This window comes from Paramisgurnus dabryanus, chromosome 5 (genome assembly GCF_030506205.2).
Source record: "Paramisgurnus dabryanus chromosome 5, PD_genome_1.1, whole genome shotgun sequence".
NCBI classification, from domain to species: domain Eukaryota; kingdom Metazoa; phylum Chordata; class Actinopteri; order Cypriniformes; family Cobitidae; genus Paramisgurnus; species Paramisgurnus dabryanus.
The window spans coordinates 47278234-47301755 of NC_133341.1; the positions used below are offsets into that span (position 1 = coordinate 47278234).

At 38.0% G+C, this 23522-nt stretch overlaps 1 protein-coding gene across 7 annotated transcripts in view; it reads left to right on the forward strand.

Annotated features, from left to right (window-relative positions):
* The window catches only part of acaca (acetyl-CoA carboxylase alpha), a 56085-nt gene that overhangs the window by 7591 nt on the left and 24972 nt on the right, over positions 1-23522 (forward strand). For 3 of the 7 annotated variants that reach the window (XM_065284510.2, XM_065284512.2, XM_065284513.2), the window contains exons 5-31: positions 2313-2422; positions 2665-2746; positions 2846-2944; positions 3793-3899; positions 4010-4120; positions 4274-4483; positions 4642-4812; positions 6845-7006; positions 7269-7432; positions 8667-8817; positions 9043-9146; positions 9292-9519; positions 9628-9778; positions 9881-10015; positions 10116-10262; positions 11060-11248; positions 11592-11692; positions 11785-11873; positions 13713-13837; positions 13969-14082; positions 15372-15485; positions 15735-15824; positions 17645-17763; positions 20483-20506; positions 21483-21581; positions 22357-22500; positions 23283-23385. In XM_065284510.2, the coding sequence (XP_065140582.1) occupies positions 2313-2422; positions 2665-2746; positions 2846-2944; positions 3793-3899; positions 4010-4120; positions 4274-4483; positions 4642-4812; positions 6845-7006; positions 7269-7432; positions 8667-8817; positions 9043-9146; positions 9292-9519; positions 9628-9778; positions 9881-10015; positions 10116-10262; positions 11060-11248; positions 11592-11692; positions 11785-11873; positions 13713-13837; positions 13969-14082; positions 15372-15485; positions 15735-15824; positions 17645-17763; positions 20483-20506; positions 21483-21581; positions 22357-22500; positions 23283-23385 (3443 nt within the window). The remainder of the gene's footprint in view (positions 1-2312; positions 2423-2664; positions 2747-2845; positions 2945-3792; positions 3900-4009; positions 4121-4273; positions 4484-4641; positions 4813-6844; positions 7007-7268; positions 7433-8666; positions 8818-9042; positions 9147-9291; positions 9520-9627; positions 9779-9880; positions 10016-10115; positions 10263-11059; positions 11249-11591; positions 11693-11784; positions 11874-13712; positions 13838-13968; positions 14083-15371; positions 15486-15734; positions 15825-17644; positions 17764-20482; positions 20507-21482; positions 21582-22356; positions 22501-23282; positions 23386-23522) is intronic. The other 4 variants (XM_065284514.2, XM_065284515.2, XM_065284517.2 and 1 more) reach the window with 2 other exon arrangements.

Sequence of the window (23522 nt, forward strand, 5' to 3'; positions counted from 1 at the left end):
TTTGGATATTTCATTGTAGTTTTAATGTAGTGTGCATTGCAAGTTCGTCCTCGTGTTTAGCGTACAGAGCTGTTACAAAGTCATGCAGTCCTGTTTGATAATCCGCACCGCTGAACAGGTAGGATTGACAGAACAACCGACCAGTTATCCGACATCAGCAGCAATATTATTTCACACCCGTACCATTTGACATAAAGACTGTGACCCCGAGCCGGTCACACCGCAAATCGCGCAGTTAAATATAAACCTTTACAGGTATTGTGTCGAACTCAGTTCCCCCTATGTTTCCCTTACGTGTAGTGCTTTTATAGCGTTTTCATCACGTTACATTTAGAAAGATTAAAGATTTTCATTGGTTATACTAAAAAGGCATAATATCATGTATTTTATAATACAATTTATTAAATATTTCATACATTTGACAGTTTTCTATTAGGGTATTTCTTTTAAAATATAGCCTGTCTTTTTCTTTTTTTTCCCTTTACTGGTTGTTTTAAAAATGTAATGTTTGCATACATAATTAAATAAATATTATACATATAATATGATTCATACTGTAAAAATAATTGACTTACCATTAAGAACAATACAGATACATTACAGAAATGCACACATATACATCTCAGTAGCCATTAAAACTTTAAATATATAAATAATAAAACCTATAACGTGATAAAAACGCCATAAAAACACTACACTGAAGGGAAAAATAGGGGGAACATAGGGGGAACAGACTTCGACACAACACCGGTCTTCAGACAGATCTTAAACACAAATAAGCACGGGACATTTAAAAACGAGTCGAATTTTGGTCTTGGATGTTAGACCGGCATTTTACTCTTGTCTATTGAGTCCCGACCTGCATCTACAACACAAATGACACGCGAATACCCTATAACACCCGTTAGATCAAATATTATGCGGTTCACCCGCGGGTACCCCGACCCTGCCGTTTCGTCTGAAAACAGATAAAACAGTCTCACCGTCTGCCTCAAGTTTCTATTACCAACGTTCTTCTCTTCCACGGGAATAATGTAAGTTTCCTTACAAACAGATTCGACTATTAATGTCTTGCAGTCGCATATAAGTAGTATTCAGTATTTAGCCTTTTGTTTTTGGACAAATATCTTATCATTTAATGTGAAACTTTGTGAGTGTCGATCTAAAGCACAGACGATTGACTGACAGCTGAGCGGTCAGCAGTGCGCTGCGCTTATAGCCTATACTGAATAACTAATGGCCAGATAAGTTGATAATATGAGTACAGTGATTCCAAATGAATGTCCAAAAAACTCGTAACATGTTAAATCAAAAGTTTAATAATGTCTTTTCTCGCAGCCCTGCGCTGTGTTGGTGTAGATTTGCGCCGGTGAACATCATATGCGTGATGACCTTGCAGCTTAAATTACCCTAAATGTATAGTCATAAAGATAAAAGTAAAACAACATTCGAAACTTCAAATGATGTATTTTTATTTGTGTAAACTCACAATAAGGAGAAAACCTTGTGCTTATTTATAATCATTAAAAACATGACGTGCTTTCTGCTGGTTTGGTTTTAGGGCGCGTCACAAAAAAAGAACAGAAACTCAAATACTTTTTTATTCGTTTAGTCAATTTAATAATTATTGAAGTGCAACATATTTCGTATAGGCTTATTTATTTTATTATTATTTCTCAAATAATAATAAAAATAAATCCTCTGTTGATTTAATAATAAATCCTCTGTTGATTTAAATCTATTTGTGCATGAAACTAAACCCATGGAGGAAATTATGATATTTTAGGAGATTTATTTATAAATGAGTAAACAACGCAAAAAGGAATTTATTTCTAGACAGCCAGTCTCGCAGAGCGGACATTTCGGTAGCTTTTTGCAAGCTGCCGCTGTGGGTTTTGTCTAGAAGGGATACAGCAAATGCCGAAAAGTTAAGGATTAGATTTGGAGGTAGGATTATTAGGATGAAAACAGCGGTTCTGGCTAAATTAGATACAAATACATCCTACAATCGTGTGAAATTTTGTGTTTAGAGTTGGGTTTGGTTAAAGGATTAGGATAAAACAGTGCTCATCCAACGAGATTTCGTTTGCTGTATCCCTTCTATCCACAACGGCAGGCGTGGCGGGGATGTTTTAGGAGTGGCGGGCCGCCACGGTTGAATGTATATAGCGGAAACACTGTTTAAACTGTGTCAGTTTACTTTATTTGGACCACTTCAATTTCACTTAAATTTTCTTGTGTGGCAATAGACTTGGCCTGTGAGCTTTACTCATTTAAACAGATATATTTTATAAAGATGTATATGTTTGCAGAGTACATTAAGATGGCTGATCACTATGTACCAGTGCCAGGAGGGACAAACAACAACAACTATGCCAATGTGGAACTTATTTTGGACATAGCAAAGCGGATTCCTGTTCAGGTAAATCTATGTGAACTGGACCCAGCATGGAAGTACCTAGTAACTACCAAGAAACACCATAGCAACTTCATAGCAAGGCCCCTGCAACCATTCACGATAGCATCCACCCAGGACACCTTAGCATTATTTGTTTGCAGATTTTTCCGTTTTTTTTTATCTAAAATATTAGTTTTGATCCACTGTATATTTAATAGATCCTTATTAATCACTTTGTCTTGCTTGAACCTCCCCTTTGTCTGCAGGCTGTGTGGGCTGGTTGGGGTCATGCCTCAGAGAACCCCAAACTCCCAGAATTACTACACAAGAATGGCATTGCATTCATGGGTGAGACTGGGATATTATAAAGAGCCTTGCAGCACTGTCTTGACTACATTATTCATACACGTTGATATTTCTTTTTAACTGGTTTGTATCTTTCATTAGGTCCACCTAGTCAGGCCATGTGGGCTCTTGGGGACAAGATCGCCTCCTCGATTGTGGCCCAGACTGCTGGCATCCCTACGCTACCCTGGAGTGGATCCGGTCAGTCTAAGGCCCAATTCCAATTCTATTTTATACACCTACCCCTTAACCCTTGTCCCTTGAAACAGAGTGAAAAGGGGAAGGGTTAAAAAAAATAATCCCCTAAGAAATGGGACATCACTGCTACACCACCATATAACATAATGCCGTACGTCATACGTCAAAGTAGATGCAATATTTATTACCAACTTAAAAGATGCTGCCTTCACCTGTAGTCATATATGTTTAGTTAGAGCCTAAAATGTGGCCCTGGAAGCCCAAAAGCAGCACACCACACACCCCTCTGTTAAAATCTGATTCACACAGCACTTTGGTCCCAAAAAATATACGTAAAATTGGCAGACAGGCTTCTGTGTGAACGCAAACACATTCCGTAAATGTTCTGGGATTGCTCTTATAAAGAGGACCTAGTAACATTACCATTAAATTCCCGGAAAGCCCTCTGTGTGAACAAGACGCAGAAACATTGTCGTAAGGGGCATGCCGTAGTGTCACATGCGCGTGTCATCGCAACAATGAAGTTATGGTTCAGCTCTTCAAAATGGGGGTTTTAAAAACAATCCCGGACAAATCCCGTATGCATTTTCCGTGTATTTTCCGTAATGTCTGTGTGAAAAGGGCTTTAGCGATTCAGATGCTCTCCCTCTATTCACGTTCTGTTTTCCTGCGTTCTGTTCGCAATCGCTGTAGGGAACTGGCACTTAATGTTTTTTACATTATATCAGATGATTATATTTAAAAAAAAACAAAACATAAAAAATAGTAAATCACAAAAAATTACTTGAGCTAGGAGTCCTGTCCTCTATATTCTTGGTGTGAAGTTTGACCATGACTGTATGTTTGTACAGGACTGACTGTTGATTGGACAGAGAATGACCAGAAGAAAGGAATCATCAATGTTCCTCCTGAGCTGTATGAGCAGGGCTGTATACAAGATGTAGAGGCTGGAATGAAGGTAAACTATGTACTTATAATCCACACATGGTGTGCTCATACCCCCGTCTTATCAGTGACAAGACAATATTGCACTCTTACTTTATCTCAAATGCTGTGTTTTATTGACAGGCAGCTGAGCAGGTGGATTACCCTGTGATGATAAAGGCCTCTGAAGGCGGAGGAGGAAAAGGTATCCGGAAGGTCAACTGTGCGGAAGACTTTCCCAATCTTTTCAGACAGGTCAGCGATCATCTTCATCGCAATCCAGAACTTCCATGTTACAATTTTGCCCCTACATTGGAGAACCTGGCACTTTACTTAGCCAGATAGCTGCTGTAAAAGTGTTTAATTCAATCTGCTCATAGTCTACTTACTTCTGCTGGTTTCACCAAGGTTCAAGCAGAGGTTCCAGGCTCCCCCATCTTCGTCATGCGTTTGGCCAAACATGCACGCCACCTAGAAGTACAGATCTTGGCTGATCAGTATGGTAACGCCATTTCTCTGTTCGGCCGTGACTGCTCTGTCCAGCGCAGACACCAGAAGATCATTGAGGAAGCTCCAGCAACTATCGCAACCTCTGATGTGTTTGAAAATATGGAGAAGGTACTAAAGTTTATCATAAGCACTTATGAATATTTAACAGAAGTTTGGTGTCATTACAGAATTGATCCAAAGGGGATCACTAAAGTGTCTTTTTATCTTAATGAAAGATTTCATTACCTTATTTGCATTGTCCTTAAGTGTGTTTTTGTCTGTTTCAGTGTGCAGTAAAACTGGCAAAGATGGTGGGCTATGTCAGTGCTGGTACAGTAGAATATCTGTACAGTCAGGATGGCAGCTTTTACTTCCTGGAGCTCAATCCTCGTCTTCAAGTGGAACATCCATGTACTGAGATGGTAGCTGATGTCAATCTGCCTGCCGCCCAGCTGCAGGTCTGTGTGTGGATATTACTGGACATGCATTTGTTTTTTTCCAAACTCTTAAAGGGACACTCAACTTTTTTTGAAAATATGCTAATTTTCCAGCTCCCTTTGAGCCTAACATTGGACTCTTACCGTTTTGGAATCCATTCAGCCGATCTCCGGGTCTGGCGGTAACACTTTTAGCATAGCTTAGCACAATCCATAGAATCTGATTAGTCCATTAGCATCGTGCCTAAAAAAAAAAACCAAAGAGTTTTGATATTTTTCCTATTCAAAACTTGATTTTTCTGTATTTACATCGTGTACTAAGACCGACGGAAAATTAAAAGTTGCAATTTTCTAGGAACTATACCCTCGTTCTTGCGTAATAATCAAGGACTTTGCTGCCGTAACATGGCTGCAGGAGGTGCTATGATATTACGCACTGCCCGAAAATACTCCCCTTTTTATCTTTCAATAGCAGGAGACTATTTTCGTGCACTACGTCATATCATTGCGCCTCCTACAGCCATGTTACAGGTGCAAAGTCCTTTATTATTTCGCCAGAATGAGAGTATAGTTAGTTATAGACTAATCAGATTCTATGGATTGTGCTAAGCTATGTTAAAGTGGTAGCACCAGGCCCGGAGATCAGCTGCATGGATTCCAAACCATAAGAATCAAATGTTTAACTTTAGGGGTGCTGGACAATAAACGTATAAAAAAAGTGGAGTGCCCCTTTAAGATTTCAAATTTTGATGTTGCCTAGAGATGCATAGCTATATATTTTTATTACCGATACCGAAAGTTTGGTGGTTTATTAACTTGAATTAACTTAATTAACTAAATTCTGAAGATTACATTTTCTGACACTCTATACACAGAGCTCAAATTCAATGCATGTACTGGTTTTCTTTTGATTTGACAAGAAAATATCGCTCACGACAATCGGCTGTTTTAAAACCATCGTCTGATAGTTTGAAAAATTGCTTTTCATCATGGCTTAAAGTTTTCAGTCGTTACGACGGATTTCTGTAGACTGCCACCTTGAACTTGAAAGTGTAATGCGCTTTATGCTCACCGATAGTGCACGTTTATACTTAAATGAGTTTATGTTTGCATCTTTATGCGCAAACATATTTGTCATTACATTGGTGTAATGACTACTGTAAATTTGTAACAAATATTAATCTTAATATTTTCTTTAAAACAGTTAAAGTAGCTTAAGTTGACTTTAAAAATGTCCAGTGGCCTAATACAGCGTATTCTCAGCCTAATGCTAATGCAAATCCCTGTAACTGCTAGAGCATCTAGTGAACAATAAGAAAGAGTCATGTGACTACTGTCTTTGCTATATAGGCCATTTGGCTGAGGCCACTGTGCCATAGTGCTGATGGGAGTAGGAGGGGGATGATGTTTTTATGTAACATACAAACAAAGACTCCTGCAGATGAATGTTGAGATGCAGTGGGAGTTGCACTATACAATAAGGAAGTTGTTGTTTTTTAGCGATTAAACTTGTATTGGTTCTGCTGGTTTCTTTAGCAATTTTGACTAGTTATCAGCTAATTAGCATCCACCTAGCAATCATCCAATACACAGTAAAAAACTTAGATTATATTTTAATATCACCTTCACATTCCTAACAGCACTATAGCACAATTAACTCTGCCAAATTACCTCTTTATCAAAGACTAGCAGATACATGACTGTGTTTTATTGCCACAACCACTCAGATCACCTTAGACACCAGTTTCAATTGGAGTTGCAATGATCTTGACAGCCATCCACAACATGGACTTTAGCAGACTCACATTTTATGAACGTGGAAATGCAAAAAAATCATATATTTTTGGGAACGGTGGCTATTAAAATGGCTATTATTATGTTATTTTGGGTGTACAGTTATGTCATATGGTAATATACCATATACTTTGCTGAATATTTTTTTAATGGCACTTGCATCACCATGGTACAAAATAGTCTTATGATTAAAACAGTACTGTAATTTCATGTAATGTTTTTTTTTAGAGTCAAGCTGTTTGTGTTGTCTGCCCCTCAGATTGCTATGGGTATCCCACTTCATCGCATCAAAGACATCAGAGTGATGTATGGGGTGCAGCCATGGGGAGACTGTCCCATTGACTTTGATGGACTCTCTACCACCCCCTGTCCACGAGGACATGTCATTGCAGCTCGAATTACCAGCGAGAACCCAGATGAGGTGTGTATAAAGGGGTCATACCATGGAAATAAAAAAGGATTTATTTATTTAGCAAAAACTTAACAGCTTAAATAGTACAGTAGCGAAGAATCAACCTGGATAATTCTAAAATGGTCATGAATTAACTAAAATGATTATTTTGAAACCACATCCTTGAACAAAACATGTGCAGTTAGGTATGCAAAATGAACTGCTTGAAATATCTTGTAGTATGATTTAATTCATCATTTCACAGGCAATAACATGTTTCTGTGTTCATTAGGGTTTTAAGCCCAGCTCAGGTACCGTGCAGGAACTCAATTTCCGCAGTAATAAGAATGTGTGGGGTTATTTTAGCGTGGCAGCTGCTGGAGGCCTGCATGAATTTGCTGATTCTCAATTTGGCCACTGCTTCTCCTGGGGAGAGAACCGAGAAGAAGCCATTTCGTGAGTACCTTCTGCTTATACTATGTTATTGATGAAGAGATGCAAAAGTACTATGATCATATGGTAATAACATTTTTAAGTCTACATAGTGTGATAATTATAACCAAAACACATCAAACGTATACAATTTCTCCAGGGGTCTCAAACTGCCGGCCCCCGGGCCATTTGCACCCCACCGTCCCCTTCTCTGCAGCGCACATCTACTGTCAAAAAAGAAAACATAATTTGGCCTGCAAATTGATTTACTTAGTTCCATATTTGTTTGATAACTTATTTACATTTTTAAGGGACCAGTCACATCACATCCAAAAATCTGTGTAAGGTGTTCGCCACATGTTGTGTATTTGGTATAATACAATGTGTTTGCATGGTTTGTGGTTTAAAAAACACATTATTTTCCACATACCGCACATAATTATTGCTCCATAAATCTCGGTCTTCCTGACATGCTTTGATTTTGTACAAAGCTCATCGTTCTGAAAAGCGATGTGTCTTCCGATTGGCCAGCTTACCAGTACGTTGTGATTGGCCTGAATAGCTCTGACGTCAGCTGGAAATGTGACGCTCCTCACCTTGTTTTGAAGATTAGCTCACAATGCAATTCTGACAGGAGTTAATATCGTCTTTACTACCTTATCAATATGAGCCAAATCTGATCCAGAAAACGTAGATGACCAAATTAATCGATCAACTTTGCCAGCGCGGCTTAAGCAGAACGCAACAGGAAAGGATACTAAAACATTAAAACCATGTTTTCATTTGTGATCGTAGCAACAACATACAACAAGCGGTACTCTGCACTGCTCAAAATGTTTGAATCATGGTTTAGTTAGTTAGTTTACAGGCTGTATGTCAGAAGCTTGCGGAATTATGATAATGACCGTCGTTTCCACGTCAACCGGCACAGGAAGTAAACTGTTGCCTACAATCTGTGTGTTTTTTGTAGTCCAAGAAAAGAGATTTATGTTGGAAACGAGAACTTGCATCATCGATTACTTTGGGATTTGTACCGTTTGCATATCGTTAACATGTACGAATACACACTTACACACCAAAGGAAATGTAAAATCATGAATCGGACCATAGGTGCTCTTTAAGTGATATTATATGTTAAATAATATAATTAAAACATTTAGACTTAAAAAGACATTGTGCAGAGTAAGAAACTTAAAGTTCACAATAAAAGTTCACAATTCAAGCTTTATTATCTACAAAATCGTGTATGTTATTATAGAAACATGGTGGTGGCCCTAAAAGAGCTGTCCATCAGAGGAGACTTTAGGACTACAGTGGAGTATCTGATAAAGCTTCTGGAAACTGAGAGCTTTCAGCACAACAGCATCGACACTGGATGGCTGGACCGACTCATCTCGGAGAAGATGCAGGTGAAGTCATGACTCAAAACCCATTTTATTTTACATCATGTCTCAGTCAAACAGTGACATTTACATTACAATGACATAATGAGATTTTGTGTGTATCCAAAAGAAACTTTTTTTTATAAGTTGCCATTTGACCACATCAGTTACTTCATTTGTGACATTCCACAATATGAAAGATACATTTTCTTTATTGAATGCCTGTGTGTTTGTGTGTGTAACTGTGTGCAGGCCGAGCGCCCTGACACCATGTTAGGAGTAGTCAGCGGAGCTCTTCATGTCGCTGATGTTAACCTCAGGAACAGTGTGTCCAACTTCCTGCACTCATTGGAGAGGTATAAAAGTCAATGTAGTCAATTGCTTCTTATTTTCCTAGCTCTTCTGTTTCATAATTTATTTATTTTTAAATTCATTATGATGAAAAAACACTTGTGATTAGTTTGTTTAATATGGTCGTTACCAAATTACTTGTGTCTGCAGAGGTCAGGTCTTACCTGCACACACCCTGTTAAACACTGTGGATGTGGAGCTGATATATGAAGGAACCAAATATGTTCTGAAGGTGACGAGACAGTCTCCTAACTCGTATGTGGTCATAATGAATAATTCTTCAGCTGAGGTGGATGTTCATCGGCTGAGTGATGGGGGTCTGTTGCTCTCTTATGATGGCAGCAGCTATACCACATACATGAAGGAGGAAGTGGACAGGTAAATACACATTGGAGAGTAATGAGACAAAGGCAGTTTAGAGGCAGTTTTTTTCTTGTAATCTGGTCAGTTGCCATTATTTAGGCATGCATTTTTGTTTATCTCTAGGTATCGTATCATCATCGGTAACAAGACATGTGTGTTTGAGAAGGAGAACGACCCATCACTTTTGCGCTCTCCATCTGCTGGTAAACTCATCTCATACACCGTGGAAGATGGTGGACACGTGTTTTCTGGACAGTGTTATGCAGAAATAGAGGTATATTCGAAATTGGCCTCAGACTTCAAACCACAAGTCTTTAGATTAGAGAGACCAAAAAAACTATTTTGCTTGTGATTTTCTTGTTTTGTTGTCATGAAGGTGATGAAGATGGTGATGACCCTAACAGCCTCAGGGTCTGGCTGTATTCACTATGTGAAGCGAGCAGGTGCAGTGCTGGAGCCGGGCTGTGTCATTGGAAAACTACAGCTGGATGACCCAAGCAGAGTACAGCAGGTACACTCGCATACTACCGTTCCTTGTTATGTGTTGCTTGGATGTGATGTATAGTAAGGTGATGTGGTTTAGTGTTTAAATATGATTGTGTCCGTTTTAGGCAGAGCTGTATACAGGAATGCTGCCCAGTGTTCAGTCTGTGGCGCTGAGAGGAGAGAAGCTTCATCGAGTCTTTCACAGCACTCTGGATCATCTGGTGCACATTATGAATGGCTACTGTCTTCCAGAACCCTTCTTCAGCACCAGGGTGAGGAAAAAAACTGTTCTCACCCTACATCCCTGCCCTGATCAAACACCTGTAACCACAAAGCTCATACATTATAGGCCCATTTACACAAAGTGCAATTTTTTGCCAGAAATATTTGATCAAAAATGCTCTTAAAGTTGCACTGGTGTTACCAACTTTCTTGGTTGGTTGCAGCAGCTTATGATTTGGTCCGAACAACGTGAAATGAATCAATGCATGCTCATGAATAGTTTGTCTTAATATTGCATACCCCAGTTTCTCATAATGTGTAAGCACGTCGAAAGGTCACGCATGACGTATGCAAAACTACCGCCCCAGTGTTTACAAGTGTGGAGAAAGAGGTCACTTCCAACATTGTTATATGTGAAATTATACTAATTAATGTCTTTTTGTCAGTTTATTGTTTAAAAATGGTTTGCCAATGTGCGTTTCATTGTGTCACACGGATAGTGCAAGGCGAGAAGTTGTGGTTTAAAAGTGCATATTTTTTATATTTTTTGACGAAAATGACAATCGTTTTGCCAAATAAGACTCTCATACCTTGTTTGGTACCCAGTTCATTTTAAACAATAAACTGACACAAAGACATTTAATTAGTATCATTTCACATAACAACGTTGGAACGGTCCCCTTTCCCTACACTGGGGCGGTAGTTTTGTATACGTCATATTTTGATTAGTGTTTATGTTTCCTAGTGCTCAGATTGCAGTTTGCTTTTGCATACTCTTTAAGACAACAGTTCATGGCATGCTCAATTTTATTAGTATTCTACAATAAATTCACTCCTGTTGTTTAAGCTAAAGGAATGGGTGGAGCGTTTGATGAAGACTTTGAGGGATCCATCTTTGCCTCTGCTGGAGCTTCAGGACATCATGACGAGTGTTTCAGGACGAATTCCTCCTGGAGTTGAAAAGGCCATCAAGAAGGAAATGGCTCAGTATGCCAGTAACATCACCTCTGTCCTCTGCCAGTTTCCTAGCCAACAGGTGCTTGCCCCTTTGTGTGCTTTTTTTAAGCCATGAAACTATGAGGCTGTTTATACTTGGAATTAAGATATACATTTTGGGCGATCGGATCACAAGTGGACAAGAGAGACTGATTCTTGTTTACACCTGATGTTTTAATTTTGCCTCTTTCAACCGCTTCTATCTTGATTACTTTGAAGGGGATGGTCTATGGGTCTTCGTTTAAATACGAGTGAAAGAAATAATATTATGAGAGTACCACCGTTTGTGTTGTTAGTAAACATGCTGCACAACGTTTTGTCTACTATGTTTGGAACAGAGTTCTTTACAGTCGTTCATAAATGTGCTCAAATTTTCATCTCAGATCGCCAATATCCTGGACAGTCATGCTGCCACACTAAACAGGAAGTCAGAACGAGAGGTCTTCTTCATGAACACACAGAGCATTGTACAGCTGGTTCAGAAGTAAGCAATGCATTTAGACAGCCTAATAATCTCACACATGTACACAAAATGCACACAAGAGCCAGTTATACATGGTGTGTTAATGTTCCCAGGTACCGCAGTGGCATCAGAGGTCATATGAAGGCAGTAGTGATGGACCTTCTCAGGCAATACTTAAGAGTGGAAGTTCAGTTTCAACATGGTAAGACTTTATATGGCTTCAATTTTCAAGATTGCTGATAGATCATTCTCATGTGACCACTTGGTGGCAGTGTAACGTTTTAGTTCATTCTGATGGATTAAATTGCGAAATCCACTAAAGGTGGAAAAAGGCAGAGGCTTGCAAATATTTATGAAAACAGAAGCTATAAGAGAAAATTCACATAGATAAATTAACTCATAAGATTAGAGGAACAACAAGGATAGACAAAGATTGTAAAAGATATCACACAGTGACAAAACTGTATGCTCACAAAATCATGTTTTGTTTTCACATATGTCAGATGTAAAACTATCTGAAAACAATTAAATTAAAGAAGGTGTTTTAAGTCTGATAGGGCTGTCACGATTATGAAATTTGGTTAATTGTCTCATAAATTGTATGATTATGACAATTAATTGCTTGTTTTAGGGCTTTGACATTTAATTCTCATAATTTTTGTTTGTTCATGAAAAAGTTTTCACACATTGTTTTGATTATTTAATTAAATATTTTGCAAGGTTAACTATCTGATACAGACTCATTTATACAGGCGCTGCAGCACCCCCTTGTGTTTTTTAGAGAGATGTGCAATCATTGGGGTGATCTGAAATCATCGCGATAAGGTCAAACAATTACGATCAGACAATCATTTAATCATTGTGCCAACCCTAAAGCCTGAAGCATTTAATAAATATTTGAGAGCTACAGCATTTAGTTTCTTAGTTTAGCTATATTGGTTATTGCGTATCTGCTAAAACATACAGAAAAGGTGTTAATTTTTTGGTATCGAATTATACCTTTAATATGTGATTTATAAACCTTTCAAACTACACTCATCTGGTCTAGATATAACTGCTATTAGAGTTCTCAACGGGCCTGAAAATTACAACCCGACCCGGCCCGTGGCTTTTAAAGCCCGGACCCGATGTAATCCGACACATCAATATGAATTATCTGTCCGAACCTGACCCGCGGCCCGACCCCCCCTGCCTTTTTTTTTCTCATACACGTAGGCTATTATCATGACCAGCAGACGGGAATTCAAATCAAGCTTTAATGTTCACGCCTTTTAACAATACAAACAACTGAAACAATAAACTTTAAATATAGGCTATATAAATATGCCTTAAATAAAATCACACAATAATAAATAAAAAGAACTCAAACATGTACCCAGCCAGCGGCTTTTCCTCCTGTAGTAGTAAGCAACGGTGAATTCACCTGCGGCAAGTTTACTTTTCTCCATCTCTTCTTCTCCAGACAACAGGCAGGCACGCAGTGATAGCAATAAGCTCCGGGGCGGATCCGCAACAGATCCGCTCTGAAGCCGGCAGCTCCGGTCTGGATCCCTTGCTGATCCGCGCCGGAGCTTATTGCTATCCCCCGCCCCTCTCTGTGATGCACGCAGCAGCCAGACCAGACTTTCTTTATGGTGAACAGCAGTAATGATTAATATTTTTTTTCACGAAACGTAAAAAATTAAGCCCAAGGTCCGACCCGACCCGACTCATTTGCTTATATTTTTTACCCGAACCCGGGCCGGCCCGACCCGTTGAGAACTCTAACTGCTATAGGAACTATTTTGTACACAAAAAGATGATATGATGACCATGATAAGATGACCATGTTCCCCAAAATGAATTCTTATGTATATGGAATTACTGGGTGATTTTTGTGTTTGTTTGTCTGTTTATGTCATTTATATGTATATATTTATGTATGTATGTATGCCCAAAGCAAATATCTCTTAAAAGCACAAGTAAATTATCGTCATTAATCATTTAATTTTTCATTCTGTGTGTGTGTGTGTTCATGTTTGTGCTTCTTTGCATTCTTCAGGTCACTATGACAAGTGTGTATTTGCACTACGAGAGGAAAACAAAGGGGACATGTCCAATGTGCTCAACTACATCTTCTCTCACGCAAAAGTAACAAAGAAGAATTCCCTGGTTACCATGCTGATTGTGAGTACAGTCACTCTCAACCAGACTGAGTTAATGTTTTGTTTAATTGTCATTCATAGAGCCTTGTGTGTAAACATCAGCACAGTAAAGACTATTTGTAATGTAATTGAAATGTTTTCACGTATCTGTAGGATCAGCTGTGTGGTCGAGACCCCACCCTGACAGATGAGCTCATGGCCATCCTCACAGAACTCACACAACTTAGCAAGACCACAAATGCCAAAGTGGCTCTGCGTGCACGCCAGGTTAGACCACCGCACACACTCGCACACTGAGAACAAGTTTTACTGTAGACTAGGGTTTCCGCGGTAACAGAATTTTCCCACCGGTTAATCGCCGTGTCACAAACCCGGTGATCCCGGTATCACCGAGTGGGAGGGGCTTATAAATGCGCATGCAGAAGTGAACATTTAACTTTCACTTTTGAATTACGCAACTGTTTAAATGCAGTGCTTGTGTAAGCTGCGTTAAATCACGTATGAATTTGCGTGCAATGCGAGTGCAACAGCTGGTTTAATTAAGTGCTTGAGTTAATGTGCGCAGGTAATTCTCACAGAACCCGCCTGTCCCAAGCAGAGCAACCGGCTACTTCTCCATAAAGCGCTACTTGAATGATGGGTTTATTATTTTTCTTGATGAAAACACAACAACAAAACGATCTTTCTTATATTAAACATCATATATGTACATTATAACAAAAACGAGTAAGTACGTGGCTTCTGCCATCCTCTGGTCAGTCAGCTCGCCTCGCAAACTCTGACAGAAATAAATGAAATCTGACACCTGCTACTCTGTGACGTTATGCGCGTTCAGCTCCGCTGAATTCAGGCAGCAGACATATTCAGTTGTTAGTGTGTTTGCTCTCTCTAACGAAACTAAATGATTTAATTCCACAAAAATATCAAAACGATGGTGAAAGACGGTGTCGCGGTGGGCAAGGGATCTAACCGGTGAGAGGCTGAATTATCGGTAATCACAGTTTCACCGACTATCGCGGCAAGCCTACTGTAGACTTAAGGTCACTCCACTTTTTTTTTAAATATGATCATTTTCCAGCTCCCCTAGAGTTAAACATTTGATTTTTTGCATTTTGGAATCCATTTAGCCCATCTCCGGGTTACAAGACCGACAGAAAATTAAAAGTTTCTGCTATAACAAGGCTGCAGGAGGTGCAATGATATTACGCAGTGCCTGAAAATAGTCCCCTGCTATTGAAAGATACTAAGGGGACTTCAAAACATTGTGGGATGCCTACCAAGAAAACCTTTTACGGTGTCACTGGCACACCACTAGTATGAACACATAAAATAGTTGACAGCGAAATTATGCTTCCTTTTATATTATTGTCCAAAAGGTAACAGTGCACATAAGGCCAGATTGCACTGCGAGTGTGGGCATTAAAGAAATGTATGGCCATGGAGAGCTTTTCAAATCAGTCATGAAATATTTTTTTATAAAAATGCCTCCTTAAGAAAAGTTATTCATGGAAGTTAATGTTATTTGTGTGAGGAATCAAAGCTTTAATTTCTCACAGGTTCTCATTGCCTCTCACCTCCCTTCATATGAGTTGCGACACAATCAAGTGGAATCCATCTTTCTGTCTGCCATTGACATGTATGGACATCAGTTCTGCATTGAGAACCTGCAGGTAGGACTCCATGGATATTGGTTTGCTTTCAAAGAACTTGTGATTGCAGTGTCATGTTACTTAAAAGGAATAGTTGAAAATGATTTTTTTACTCTCATTTACCCTTATTTTGGAGCTAATGACTTTCCTTTTCCTTACAAACAAAACTCATAAAGAGAGTTGTTTGGCAGAATAATAATAAGCATGTATGTGGGCTCACAATTGTTTAATGTTTTTTTATATTTATATCTTTTATTTTTTATTTTTTAGAAATTGATTCTTTCAGAGACATCCATCTTTGATGTGCTGCCAAATTTCTTTTACCACAGTAATCAGGTGGTGAGGATGGCTGCTCTTGAGGTAAGACTGTAGCATATGTTATTTGTATACAGTATTTCACAGGGAAATCTTTAAAGGGACACTTTTTTTGGAAATGGCAAATTTTCCAGCTCCCATAGAGTTAAACATTTGATATTAATGTTTTGGAATCCATTCAGCCGATCTCCGGGTCAGGTGGTACCACTTTTAGCATAGCTAAGCATAATCCATTGAATATGATTAGCCCATTAGCATCGCGCCCAAAAATGACCAAAGAGTTTAGATATTTTTCCAATTTAAAACTTGACTCTTCTGAAGTACATTGTGTACTAAGACCAATGGAAATTAAAATTAATATCACTGCGCCTGCTGCAGCCATGGTACGCAGCAAAGTCCTTGATTATTACGTCGGAATGGTGTATATAGGGCCTTATAAAATCTGTTTTATTTCTTCCCAAATTCCGTTTTATTTTTTCCCATATTCCGTTTTGTCGGTTTTAATTTTGCCAATTTTTTTACCCTTTACTGTTATTTTAGTCATAAAGAGTGTGCCTTTAATGTTAATGATCAAAATGTACAAAAATACAACAGGAATGACCTTAAATTTATTGAGGTAACATTTTTTTGACACTCCCTGTTTGAAACACACACACACAAACATTTTACTCAATTCAATGCTTTGTTTAGTGTTGTTGCAGAAGGCTACACGTGACAAAGCAGTGGTGCCTTCAGAAGTGCCTTAAACACATCGGTCCAGTGGAACGCGATCCATATTTTAAACACAATCACTTGAAATGCATATAACTTTATAAACATACACAGGATTATTACTTACTGATCTGACTTTGGTCAACATGAGCGCGCAGCGCCACGATGCAGAAGATTATATTTTAAACGCCAGGGACAGTTTGCCTCAGCTTGCTTGAAACGCATACAACTGAACAAAAACTTGAGGATTTGTGTTCGGACTTCGGACAGATGTGAGAGCGCGTGAACGTGAGAGAGACGTGGATGAGAGAGTGAATGTATCAATGTGCTCCCAGTAAACGGAATGTTGACAAAACTTACAAAATAACAGTCCTCCAGTCACATAAAAGTCATGTGGGAACTGCTCAAACTGAGGGCTTAGCGTTGAATTTCTTAATTTTTTTGCTGACAAAAGCAGAGTCGTGGAGAGCCGCTTCGTCATGGTTTCAGTGTTTTGGAGGGGGTCTGAAATGACGGGAGGGGGTGTGTCGCCCAGATTTGCTTCCACCGGTCTGCATTTCCCCCAGACATACGTTCTTCTCCCACACAAAGACAGAATTTTATAAAAAATATGTCAAATTCCGTGTTAACACTAGATTCCGTGTTAATTTGCCAATTCTGTGATTCCGTCCGTGATTCCATGATCGTGGAATTTATAGGGCCATTAGTATTGTTCCTAGCCATATCGGCCCCAACTTTTATTTTCCGTCGATCTTATACACAATGTAACTACAGAAGAGTCAAGTTTTAAATAGGAAAAATATTTTAACTTTTTGGTCATTTTTGAGCGTGATGCTAATGGTCTAATTCGATTCAATGGATTATGCTAAGCTATGCTAAAAGTGCTAGCACCAGACCCGGAGATCGGCTGAATGGATTCCACAACGGTGAAAATCAAATGTTTAACTCTAGGGGAGCGAGAAAATGAGTAGATATAAAAAAATTTGGAGTGTACCTTTAATATCTTGGGGATTACATTTATGCGTTTACATTTACGAATTTATCCAAAGCAACTTACATGGTCTTTCAAGGTATACAGTTTATTATCAGTATGTGTGTTTACTGTGTTCAAATCTATAACCTTTTGTGCTGTGACTCTTTCTTTCTCTCCTCAGGTGTATGTTCGTAGAGCTTACATCGCTTATGAACTAAACAGCGTGCAGCACCGTCAGCTGAAAGATAACACCTGCATAGTGGAATTCCAGTTCATGCTGCCTTCATCTCATCCCAATAGGTACCTTAGTATGTACTGTAACTCTGCCTTTTTCCCCACCTCTCCATCACCCTTTCCTATGATTGTGGAGGAGCATGTTAAAGCACAATAGAGAGTGACTTATGGCAAAAGTTCATTTGAATAAAACACAAGCATCTCTGCGTAAGTGCTGGTTAGCCAGTGCCGTAATACATCACCTTCCACCCTGAAATCTCCCTTTACCTGTAACACAGTCTGTGACATTGGTCTGCTCTGACGAGGTTTGTATGAAACTAGGCTTGAAAAACATTAGATATAAATATGTACACGCAGTGAACCTCAGTGCTAAAGGCCTCACTGTTCCTCTTTATGGGGTCCCACGTGTGTGCTGACCACATCCATTTGTTTCAGGTGACACTGCACTGATCTCATTAACAAACCAAAGAATGTGACCAATAGGATGGTCTCAGCAATTGTGCTAATTGGCTGTACAACAGCTTGCTCTTTTTGGCACCTCCTGTTTTATTCTAATACATGTTATGCTTGTGAACCGAATCTGTATAGCTTCCTCTGATGTACTGTGCACTGTAGTGTTTGTAGATATTTTGTCCTATAATCCCTTTTCCCAGCATGCGCCTTTGCAGTTGTTACTATATTGCTTTGCATGTGATTAGTGTAAAAGAAATTACATATGCCTTGTACTGTAGAGATACAGAATAGAGATTCTAGATTGAGTTATTGCATGTGAGGGAGAGGCAGTCTTAAGTAAAGTGTGTGGCATATTTTAAGGCTGAATCTCATGAAAGCAACTGCAGGTCACAATTTTCTCCTTAAAACCAACCATATTTAATTAAATATTGCATGAAGATAATAATGAATTTAAGGACCATTTTATATTGCAAGTATTGTTTACATGATGATGAGCATTTTAGCAATGTTAACTTTACCTACTGCATCCTTTAAGCAGATTTTCTGAAGCATGTCAATTAGGGCTGTAACGATAAATCGCGTTCCCTATTAAAAATATCTGTCTGAAATCGATTCTTAATCGCAAGGCTCTGATTTTGTGTTTCATGCACAGCTTGTGCATGTACTTTGGCTCAGTGATCAGTAGGAAGTCCTTATCAATCTAAAATCACTGAGTTTGAGTCGTTTATAACATGCATTTAATAAAGCAACAATTGTCAAACACAATCAGTTAAAATATTCTTTAATATAATGAAAATTCCTGAAACAATTTGAAGAACAGCGATGTAAATATTATTTAATTTTTTTCTTGGAATAGCGTTTGTAATGGTATTTCTTTTGTGGCACAAATGGAGTTTCTGCACGATAGCGCCCTCTGGCTTTTGGATGTGACAGCATTTCACCGTAATTCATTAAAATTCATTCATTAAAGGAATAGTCTACTCATTTTCAATATTAAAATATGTTATTACCTTAACTAAGAACTGTTGAATCATCCCTCTATCATCTGTGTGTGTGCACGTAAGCGCTGGAGCGCGCTGCGACGTTACGATAGCATTTAGCTTAGCCCCATTCATTCAATGGTACCATTTAGAGATAAAGTTAGAAGTGACCAAACACATCAACGTTTTTCCTATTTAAGACGAGTAGTTATACGAGCAAGTTTGGTGGTACAAAATAAAACATAGCGCTTTTCTAAGCGGATTTAAAAGAGTAACTATATTTTATGGCATAATAGCACTTTTGGGAGTACTTCGACTTGGCGCAGTAACACCCTCCCTCTCCCATTATGAGAGTGAGAAGGGGAGCGGACTTTTCAGGCGAGTCGAAGTACTCCCAAAAGTGCTATTACGCCATAAAATATAGTTCCTCTTTTAAATCCGCTTAGAAAAGCGCTACGTTTTATTTTGTACCACCAAACTTGCTCGTATAACTACTCGTCTTAAATAGGAAAAACGTTGATGTGTTTGGTCACTTCTAACTTTATCTCTAAATGGCAGCATTGAATGAATGGGGCTAAGCTAAATGCTATCGTAGCGTCGCAGCGCGCTCCAGCGCTTACGTGCACACACACAGATGATTCAACAGTTCTTAGTTAAGGTAATAACATATTTTAATATTGAAAATGAGTAGACTATTCCTTTAAGAAAACGTGCATTTGCACGATTGATTGTCACAGCCCTAATTACAATAATAAAAATTGGCGGCTTAGTTGTCTTAATGGGTGCTTAACTGGAAAAATGTCACACAAAAATAATTCCTTCTAAAAAAATTTTATAAATACAGTTAATTTTGAAGGTTTTATATTTTGGTTTTAAAGTGTACAAATATGACCCTGTATGTTCATTACAAGTTTCATGAGATTTATGCATTTAGGCTAAATGTAAAAAAAGTTAACTATTGATGCACCAATACAACATTTCTGCGACACCAGTGCAAATTTCATTTTGATATCGATAGATTCCAATGGTTGTGTTTTTAACCCATGCTTCAAATATATTATTATGTCCTAGCAGTGCAAAGCGTACAAACCGCAATTCTATTGTTAATTTTCAAAATTGCTTTGATCGTTCGATAACAATTTATAGGCCAGCATATTGATGCATCCCTGTTTAAAAATACTTGGGAATTTAATCTAACTTAACAAAACGTCTAATTTACAGTAGTGTACAACTAAACTGCTATTGAATTTGTCAGTAATGTGAAAGGGCCACACACTTCTGATCTCTCAGACTGACCCCTCCCATTGATGCCTGACACTAACCAATAAATAATCAATGTTGTTTGATTGCAGAGGGAACATCCCCACTCTAAACAGGTATAGTACACATTCTTTCCTCAGTAAACCAAAGCATAGACTTAGAAAATATAGTTAAAAACAAGCATGGTTAAACAAATACTTTAATGACTGGTAGAAACACTGCCTATGCCCAGAAATGTTTGTATATCTTAATTTAAAGACATTCAGGATCAACTAATTATCATTCAAAAAAAATTAAATGTGGTGTTTGGAATAGCATACCTTCATGGTTATCTAATGTGTGTTTGTTTTTTGTGGAGAAATTCTCTATGTATTTGTGCAGCATACAGGATTTCTGTATTTTTGCAAATATCTTTACTCACAAAATGTTGCAATGAGTTGTATAATAAAGCACATACATATAAAATCCAACAATGCATGTGCTTTACTTGCATGGAATAAGTTAAAACAAAGTAGGTAGCATATACAGACTTTTGCACAGTATTTTATAGTATGTTTGCATTGCAAGTATTCTGTTCCAAACATTGCCAAAATATTATCACATGAATATTTTTGACCTTTAATAAAACATCCACACTTTTCCAAACATACTGTATTTAATGATAAAATAGGTGCTTTCCATATTTGAATGTTTTTTGCTCTCTATACTGAATTAGACCAGAGAATCACAGTTATTATGGTGCTGTATGTTATACGTTTGTGTTCCACAAATAAAAGCAGCCCCCATTCTATTAATCTCAGTAATTATTTTACCGATTTGCATGGCTTACTGCGCCACTGCGATTCATGATCTCAGTACAGATGTGTGTGCGTATCTGAAATCACTCAACATCAGCGTGTTTGTGATGAGTGTGTATGCAAATGATGGTACTCCCGTAATACGTTAAGTGAAATAGTTCAGACCTCATACTGGGTTTGAATTAACTGTGTAATAGTGGTGATTAACTCTACAACGTGTGTTTGTGGTGCCTTCCAACTGTGCGAGTGCAAGCGTGTGTATCAAAATATAACTGTGTCATCACTGTCCTCCCAGGAAACTGTCTGCCCCGCCACAAGACTTCAAAACTCGAGATCTCACAGCAAACTATAGTGCCACAGGGGCAGCTAGTGAATCCTCTGAGAATGAAGAGAGGTAGAACAGGACAGATGGTTTAAGAGCACTTACAGGGTTTAATCACAGAGGGTTTATTTGGTCAATGTGTGTACTTACTGTATTTTGTTCTTTTATTCACACTAATCTTTTTGATGGTTGTGAATCTTGTTAATTGGTCTTATGGGTGGGTGTTTGCTGTTAATACTAACATAGACAGGGAATCTCAAATTCAGTAAACAGTGTGACAGACTTCATGGTAGACATGAAAATGTATCCGTGTTTTTTTTTTTAAATATATATATAATAGTTGTTATTAAAGAAATATTCCAGGTTAGCTTAAGGCTATGATTGATTTGCAGGGAAAATCATTTCTTAGTTAAAAAATGTGTTTGCAATAATAAAAGTGTACACATGTTTTATTTGCATTAAAAAAAAAAAGAAAAATCCAAATGATTTTTTGTTGCCGATCCTGTATAAAGCAGTGTTAACCTGGAATATTTTTTTAACAACCACATCCACTATATCTTTAACAACTACATTAATTCACTCATATTGTGAACTTTCGATCATAATTATTTTTCCTCTAACTTTTAAATTGCCACCTGACACCTGGCCACTTTTATAACCTTTGGAGCTATGTGTTCACATTCAGGCAATTCCTGTCCCTTTCAGTCTTCCAGTCTTGAGGAAGGGGATGATTTGGTCTTACTCCTGGGGTCTTTAATAAGGGCGTGATCTGCTGTGTACAGTGAATGAGAGGTTTAGCTATTGTTTGCTTAATAACATGCCTTTTTTGTTTGTGTTGTGCTCTCAGGATGTCCTTCTCCTCTAATCTAAACCACTATGGCATGGTTCATGTGGCCAGCGTTAGTGATGTTCTGCTGGACACCTCCTTTACTCCACCCTGTCAGCGCATGGGTGCCATGGTCTCCTTCCGCTCCTTCCAGGAGTTCACCAGGTCAGCATGTTTCTAAGTTACTTAAAATATAATGAAATATGAATGTATTTAAAGTCATCAGAGAATAAACATTACATTTTTAGGGATAAGCTTTTTTATTTTTCAAAATTGACGTCTGAAAAACGAAGACTCGAGTGGGGAGCAGGGTGTGTGTGTCATGGCAATTATGAAAATTAATGTTGATGGGAAAAATATCACTGCTCGATCATTAGTAAGTAAACTAATGGACGTTCTATATGACAAATTCTGTATGAGATTAATCAGATCAAAAAACATCACTAATGCCATAGTCCTCACTATGGTCAAGTGTTTTCGTGATTGATCGTCTCTGTCACTTCTTAGTACCTGGGTACTCGTGCCCATTCCTTATAATATGCTGGATAAATGTTACTGATTTGTTGTCAGAAGCATTAAAATCTATAATTTTATATAGAATTTATGTGTAGTATCTATAGAATATATTTATATTTACCAGATACTTTTATCCAAAGTTACTTCGAATAATGCATTATAAGCTATACATCTTATGGCTGTGTTCTCTTGTGGATAAACCCATGACCTTTTGCGCTTCAAATGCAATGCTGTACCAGTTGTCCTTTAGAAAGATTTATTATGATGTATTAAGAAAATAATGACACACAAATTTGATTTTTAGTTCGATATATTTAATTTCTTACTATAAAATTCATATCTTGCATTTTTTAATGGTTATATATTATTCATAAATTGATGTTGTTGTTTTTTTTAAATGCACCAAATGTCTAATGCAAGTGCTCTTACAGGAACATTAAAGATGTGTTGAGCTGTTTCTCCGACTCTCCCCCATCTACTCCAACCTTTCCTGAAGGGGGCAACCCTGTGCTGTATGGAGAAGAAGACAACAAGGTTCAATTTTCATTTAAATACACATCAAATCGCATGACATTAACAGCATTTATATGCATTATTTTTGACTAAGTATTAATAATGATTTCCCTGATTTGATAAAATACTTTACATTCTATTAACTACACTTATTTGTA